The sequence below is a fragment of the Aythya marila genome, assembly GCF_965140915.1.
Source record: "Aythya marila genome assembly, chromosome: 7".
Lineage (NCBI taxonomy): Eukaryota > Metazoa > Chordata > Aves > Anseriformes > Anatidae > Aythya > Aythya marila.
The window spans coordinates 14039554-14046207 of NC_139048.1; the positions used below are offsets into that span (position 1 = coordinate 14039554).

At 60.5% G+C, this 6654-nt stretch overlaps 1 protein-coding gene across 1 annotated transcript; it reads right to left on the bottom strand.

Annotated features, from left to right (window-relative positions):
• Positions 1-1937: 1937 nt before the first annotated feature.
• Positions 1938-4871, bottom strand: NPM3 (nucleophosmin/nucleoplasmin 3). Its single transcript, XM_082765480.1, has 6 exons — positions 4784-4871; positions 3570-3655; positions 3256-3375; positions 2792-2885; positions 2571-2700; positions 1938-2452 (listed from the first exon to the last, which is right to left on the bottom strand). Exons 1-5 carry the CDS (start codon positions 4815-4817, stop codon positions 2588-2590), a joined length of 447 nt encoding a protein of 148 aa, XP_082621606.1. The 5' UTR covers positions 4818-4871; the 3' UTR covers positions 1938-2452; positions 2571-2587.
• Between the last annotated feature and the right edge of the window lie 1783 nt (positions 4872-6654).

The window sequence follows — 6654 nt, forward strand, 5'->3', positions numbered from 1 at the left end:
CACCTCTCCCTGGCTGTGATCAGCAGAGCAGCTCCCCATCCCTCTCCTCCATCCCTGAAAGGCAACTCACGCTTGACCCCTGAAAGGAGGGAGTGCCACGGGCTGGCTCAGCACAGCCACCCCAAATCCCTCCCCGAGCACAGCAGGCTGCCAGGGTGCCCGGTGCTGCCAGAGCAGGGAAGGATCCATCCCCTGAGATGTCAGTGTGCAGAGCCCCAAAATGCAGCAAAAAAAGGATGCTCGGAGGCAACCACCTCCCAGAGAGACCCCACAGCCACCTGCTTTGGGGCATCACTTGGCTCCCGGGGCACCAACATCTCCACCACCCTATGGAGGAGCTCTGGACCCCACACCCTTACCCACACCCCACGTATGCACACACACACCCCCTTATTTTCCCCCTACCCCATACAGAACAACGCAGCCCTCACACCAGGAGCACCCCGAGCCTCCTGCTCCCCCCCAAACCCCCCAGCCCAGCCGTGCCCGAGCTCACCTGCTCTCAGGCAGCCCTGTTTGTTTGCCCAAGGTATTTGCAGCCGGGGGCACCTGCTTTGATACCATCAGCTCGGCGAAGGAAGCTGCTCACCTAGCGTGACCCCTGTAATCCCATCCTTCCCCATCAAGCGCCGTGTGTGAGCGCGGCCCCCCCAGCACTCACCTCCCAGCACATCCAGGCTGGGGAGAGGGGAAAAAACGTCCCAAAGGCACCGAGAGCCCCTGGCAGTGGTGCAGGAGCTGGGAGAGCTGCCCACCTCTCTGCAAAGTGCCTTGGGTGCAACCCTGGCTGTACCCATACCCTTACAAACCCCTATTTCAGGCCCTGAATCCATCCTCTCCATCCCTGTGAGCAGCTCGGCCGGACAGCCCCAGCTCCAAAGCTTTGTCCCACGTCACCCCCTGCTACATCCCAGCATCACAGCCCGCGGAGCTCGCTGCCAGGTGGTGGGGAGGCTGGGGTGCAGATTTGGGGTTTGGAACCGGGCAGGTCCGCAGACCCCATGCAGGTTTCTATAAGGTCCTGTGCGCCCCTGCCCTGAGCATCCCAGGGGCTGCCCGGCCCCCAGCCCCTCTCCAAGGGCCAGAGGCACCGCGCTGCCCGCCTGCCATCTAGCGGTCCCCAAGAGGGACCTGGCAGCCCCCGCCGCCTCCTCGGCCCCACACACGCACCCAGACCCCCACCCTGTGCCCCCCTGGCAGGGATTGGTGTCACCCCACTGTCCTGGAGGGCTGGGGTGTGAGTGGTTTCCCCCTGGGCTCGTCAAAGGGTGTTTGGGGCCAGGACCCCGCTCATAACCCGAAATGGAGCAGGAGCAGAGGGTCTGCCCCGGAGGATTTCCTACCAGAGTCCATACAGCATAAGAAACTCAATGTCCCAGGGTACCGAAAAAGGCCAGCAGCATGGCTGGAAAGGGTACGGTGTTTCTCAGGGACAGCAGCAAACAAGAACTGGGACAGGGACCCAGGGACACAAGGAAACCCCTGGAAAAACCCTTAGGACAAAGCCAGCTGGGCTGCCAGCCCCCAAGGGTGTGAGGTGCCAGCTAGCCAAAGCACAGGGAGCCCCAAATCCCCCCCAACCACGTCAGGGTTCCCCAGCAAAGCTCAGCCCCGTGCTGTGCAGGCACTGAAGTTTCATCCCTCCCTGGGATGCTGCTAGGGCGAGGAGAGCAGGACACGGGGTGAGGAGAGGCCATGGGGTGAGGATTCACCTCCTTGCAGGGACAGCACCCAGGTGGAGCAGATATAGGGCTGGGGCCCTGATCAGCTCAGCCCCTGTCCCTTGGTGCCCCAGCTGCAGTTTATAGGACAGAGGGGAGGTCCTGAGCCCCTCCTGGGTGCTCTGCATCCGCAGCAGCTCCATGGGAAGCAGGGGGACACAGAGGAGCATCTCCCACTGCCCTGAGCATGGGAAGAAGCTGCCAAGCCACCAGACCTGACACCGGAGACCTTTATTCAATGTAAAAATGTTTCCTTACAAAGCAGGCTGACCCCCAGCCCCCCTCCAAATCACAGGCAGGCCGGGAGCTGCCAGCCCATGGGTGAGGGTGCAGCCTGGGCCCTGGTTCCACGCTTCCAAGTGTATAAAAACAAGGTGTGAGGACAGAAAAACAGCCAAGAATGAGTGAAACTGCCTCTGCCAGGAGGAAGGGTGCACAGGGCAGAGGTCCAGGGCAGCAAAAAGGCACAGGGCAAGGAGCACCTCCACCACCCCCAGCTCCCAGCGGAGGGGTGGGGAGAGGGGATGTGCCAGCAGCACCCCTCTGGGGTTGGGATCAGCCTCCTAGGGAGGTGGGGAAGGAGACACCCCAGTGCTGGGAGCTCAGCACTCCCCCAAAAAGGTCCAACAGAAAAATAAAAATAAAAATAAAAACACAAAGCAGCAAACGTTGAGGTCCTGGCAAGAGGTGTCCGAGGTAAAAGTCATCCAGGAGGAAGTCTCAGCGAGCACCTGGGGGAAGAAGAAGCAGGCTGAAAGCAGCAGCCTCCTGCAGGGGGTCCCACTGCACAGCCCCCCCGTGGCAGGGCTGTACCCCCCCCCTTCTCTGCAGGGCTGCCCAGCCCCTCACCTCGCCCGCAGCCACCCTTACTGCTTCCTCCTCTCCTTCTTGGCTGGCACGATGGGGGCAATCTCCTCCTCCTCCTCCTCAGACATGTCCTCATCGTCGTCGTCCTCAAAGGAAATGTCCTCCCTGTGCGCTGGGACACACAAAGAGCTCTGTTACCCACCTGGGGGGGGGATCTTCAGCCCTTGCTCCTCCCCAGCCTCTCCCCAGGCACGAGCCCTTACTGATCTGGTGCCAGCCGGCGAGGTGCACGGGGCCGGAGCCCGCTGCCAGGCGGAAAGTCACCGGGGGCTGCAGCTTGAAGTTGTCCAGGCTCAGCTGTGAAGAGACGGAGCCGAGTTAGGGGCAGAGGAAAGAAGCAGAGCACCCCGTGCGCCCCCGCAGGGTGCTCAGCCCTTGCTGCATCCTTCTCACACCGCCCCTGCCCGGGAAATAGGCAAAACCCTCAGCCCCTTGAGGGCACCCCGCTGATGCTGGGGCTGGGAGGGGGGTCTGGGGCCAGGGCTGACCCCACAGGGCTGGGCAGCAGCACGTACCCACACAGAGAGGCTCTGGGGGCACCTGCAGCCAACCAAGGCTACCAGGGCATTTCCCAAAAGGCAGGATCCTCACGGAAAGGCCTACAGGCACCCAGAGATGTCCAATTCCCTGCAGCTCTCCCGTTTGAGCCTTCAAAACCACCTCTTACCAAGGGCTGGCACGACAGCTTCAGGTTGGCCACGGGCACGGCGATCTCCTGGTTCTCGTGGTTTCGCCCCACCACCTCCACCACGTTGCATTCGTCCTTGGCACCCTCCGTGAGGCAGACCTGGGTGGGAAATGGAAATCCTGGGTCCTGCTCCCCCAGGAGACACAGCCGGGGCTCTCCAGGGGATAAGAGACCCGCAGCAATGCCCCAGCCCAGCTGCCACGCGAGGTGAGGTGCTGCTACTCAAAGCAGGGGACGTGAACCTCTGCTCATGGTGGCTGCCAGCCCCTGGGGTTTGTTCTCGTCTCTCTTACCACAGACAGGGCCAAGACGTGGTCAGAGTCGTCTTCCTCATCCACCTGAAACGTGTAGGATTTGGTACTGGCACTCAGCTCGCAGCCTGGAAGCAAAAGACAAAAAAGACGAAGTGAGAAGCGTCCCCAAGCAATGTGTACCCAGCACGACACCCTACAGGGACAAAACTTGGTGTCCCCAAAAAAGCCTGCCCCCAAAACCCCACAGAACAAGGCTCATCCCCTCCAGAGTGCTGCAGAGACAGGTCACCCTTCCTTAGGTAGGGAGAGAGGCAGCAGACAGAAATACTCTGCTCCCCCCAACATCAGCGAAGTTTTGCTCCAGGGAAAAGCTAGAAGTAGAGGCAAAAACATTGAGGAAGAGACGTGAGAGGTAAGGAACAACCCGAGGGGGCAGGGTGCTGCGAGTTGGCAGCAGGAGTCCCGAGACATTTTATTACGTGTAGCCAAACAGCTGCAAGAAGAAGGGAGAGGCAAAGTTACGTCCTGAGCTCTTACGGTCAGGATTCAGCCAGCCGTGGCGAGGAAGGGCAGGCAGAGCACCCTGGGCGTGCTTGCTGGTTGCAGGATGATTCACCAATGTGAAGCAGAGGGGAAAAAAAACGTGGGGCCGAGCCCTGCGCACCAGGCACGGCATTTCCAGCCGAGAGAGAGAGAGGAGAGGCACGGGCCTCAGCAAACAGCTCGGGGCGAGCCCCGTCCCTAATCCTGCTCACAAATTCAGCTCACGGGGGCGAGGAACGAAACCCGGCTGCAGGAAAGCCTCGGGGGCTGCCCCACTTCGCAGCGCAAGCGGTGGCCGAGGAGCTTTGGGCTGGCCCCGGACACGTGCGCGCAGCCGGAGCGCCTGGAGAGCGGCGGGGGGACGGGGGGAGGAAGGGGAGGAAGAGGAGGAGGAAGAAGAGCATGGAAGAGGACGAACATGGAAGAGGAAGGCCCCCCCGCCACCTCCACGTGCCCGGGGCCCCCCCGGCCCTACACGTGTGCCCCCGTCCCGGCCCTACACGTGGCCCTTCCCAGCCCTCTCCGTGCGCCCCCGGTGTCCCCAGCCCTGCTTTTTCCCCCACACGTGTCCCCTCTCCCATCCATTCCTCCCCCACGTGCTCCCCCCGCCTCCGACCCGCTTGCTAACTTTCCCCCAAACCTCCCCAAAACCTCCCACCCCCCCCATCCCATTTATTTCCCCTCCTAAATCCCCCCCCCGTGCCCCTCACCGAAGAGGACGCTGCCGGGTGCGTGCGGCTCCATGTGCGCGGCGCAGGGAGTGGGGCGGGCAGAGCCGAGCCGAGCCGTGCTGTGCCGGGATGCACCGCCCCGTGCCCGCCCCCACACACCCCAAAAACCTTCAGAGGCGGCACCCAGCGGCTGCCGAGGGAAGGGACTGTCCCCTCCGGTCCCCTCCTGTCCCCTCTGGTGGCTGGGGAGCGCACGGGGCGCCCCAGAAGGGCTGAGGGCAGCGCGCGGCTGTACGCGGTGAAATGCCGCATTTGTAGGGTTTCTTATAGGGTTTCCGTTTCCTCGCTCTAAAAGGCGAAGGGTGATTAGCCCAGGGGGATCCTAATGGCTTTTCCTGGTAGAAGAGTTTTTCTGGGGGAACACGGAGTCCTTAGGAGAGGATCCTAAATGGCAAGGGTAGGGAACAGCCCAAAAGTCAGCTTGGGGGCAAGAAACACCAGGGCAAGGGGAGTAAAGGAGTAACGGGGAGGGGGCACAGCCCATCTCCACTGCTTGGTCTCCAATCCCAGAGACTGTGTGCAGTACACTGGCCTCCACCTGCAGAGGAAGGGAAGGCAATGTCCTTCATCACCCAGCACAGGGAGCAGAGCAGCCTCCTCCACGTTTTGGGGGGCAGAAGCTGCACTGAAACAGCTCCCTTTAATGGGGCGAGCTCCCGCCGCATTCTCAGTCAGAAATTGGCCCCCATTCCTGCTGCAGAGGAGACCTCCACCAGCCTGCCTTCTGCACTGCTCCAGCTGGAGCCGGCTCAACAACAACATGACAGGAGCTCTGAGGAGCTGAACCGAGGCCCAGAAAAAGACCGGCGTTACACAAGCGCACCTTGGATGCCTCTGAACTCGCTTCCTCCCGCAGCAGCTCCCGCGGCCATCTGGCTGCAGCACACAGCAGAGCCATGTGCATCTGCAGCCACGCACCGGGAGCAAAGGAGATGAGGAAAATTCTGCTTCATGCTCCCTTAAAGGAAAAGTTCTCGGTTCAAGATCAAGATCAAGCCTGGCTCTGAGGCTGGGATGAGATTTGCAAGGCGTGGGTGCAGCTTTTCTTTCCTTCAGTGCCTACCTGAGCCCACCATCTATGTCCAGGGCACATCAAGGAGTAAAGAAAATGTGAATCCCTTCTTGCAGAAGGGATTCTGCAACAGAGGGAGCAGGGATGCCTGTGTTTATAACAGTTTCCCAACTGCTCGACACCGAGAGGCAAGTGGAGGCAGTTCTGGGATCCACCCACTCCCCAGTACATTTTCTTTAACTCTCCCACCGTGCCAGCTGAATATCAGAGAGCACAAATTACTGGCAGCAAAAGCCTTACCTGCTCTGTGTTGTAGGGCTGCAGGCAAAGGCAGTGAGCACGAGACAGCCAGCCAGCACCTCCTGTCAGTGCACAGTGAGGATAAAAGCAGAGAATTCGATCCTTAACTGGTAACGCACACATTAAACCTCAAAACAGGCAGTCCTCTTCCTCCTGAGCACGTCAGATATTCCAACTGACCATATTAACACCTGGCAGTTATGACCATCCTCAGCAGCATCAAGGCACAAGTTTCCACATCCCATTCTTGCTGTCCCACACCAGTCAGACAGGACATCCCCCAAAACACACTAAGGTGTGCCAGCTTCTCTCCCTCTCTAGCTCTGCAACCCCAATTTCCCCCAAATTCTGCAGGAACCTCCCTTCTCTCAGCTCACATCACCCACAGGTGTTCACATTACATCTCTGTTCCCTCCTGTACCACCTCCCACAAAGAGGGGAACATCACACAGCCCCCTCCACCACTCAGCCTTAACTCCAGGGTCACTGCTCTAACCTCCCCCCCCCAGCCATCCTCTGGTCTGCAGTCACCAGCTAC

Bases quoted from the DNA above. Each gene is read 5' to 3' on its own strand.
- NPM3 (XM_082765480.1), bottom strand. From the start codon at position 4,817: ATGGAGCCGCACGCACCCGGCAGCGTCCTCTTCG. The intron at 3,656-4,783 runs GTGAGGGGCACG...TTTTGCTTCCAG, and splicing joins ACCCGGCAGCGTCCTCTTCG to GCTGCGAGCTGAGTGCCAGT. The intron at 2,701-2,791 runs GTAAGGGCTCGT...TGTGTGTCCCAG, and splicing joins CGCCGGCTGGCACCAGATCA to CGCACAGGGAGGACATTTCC.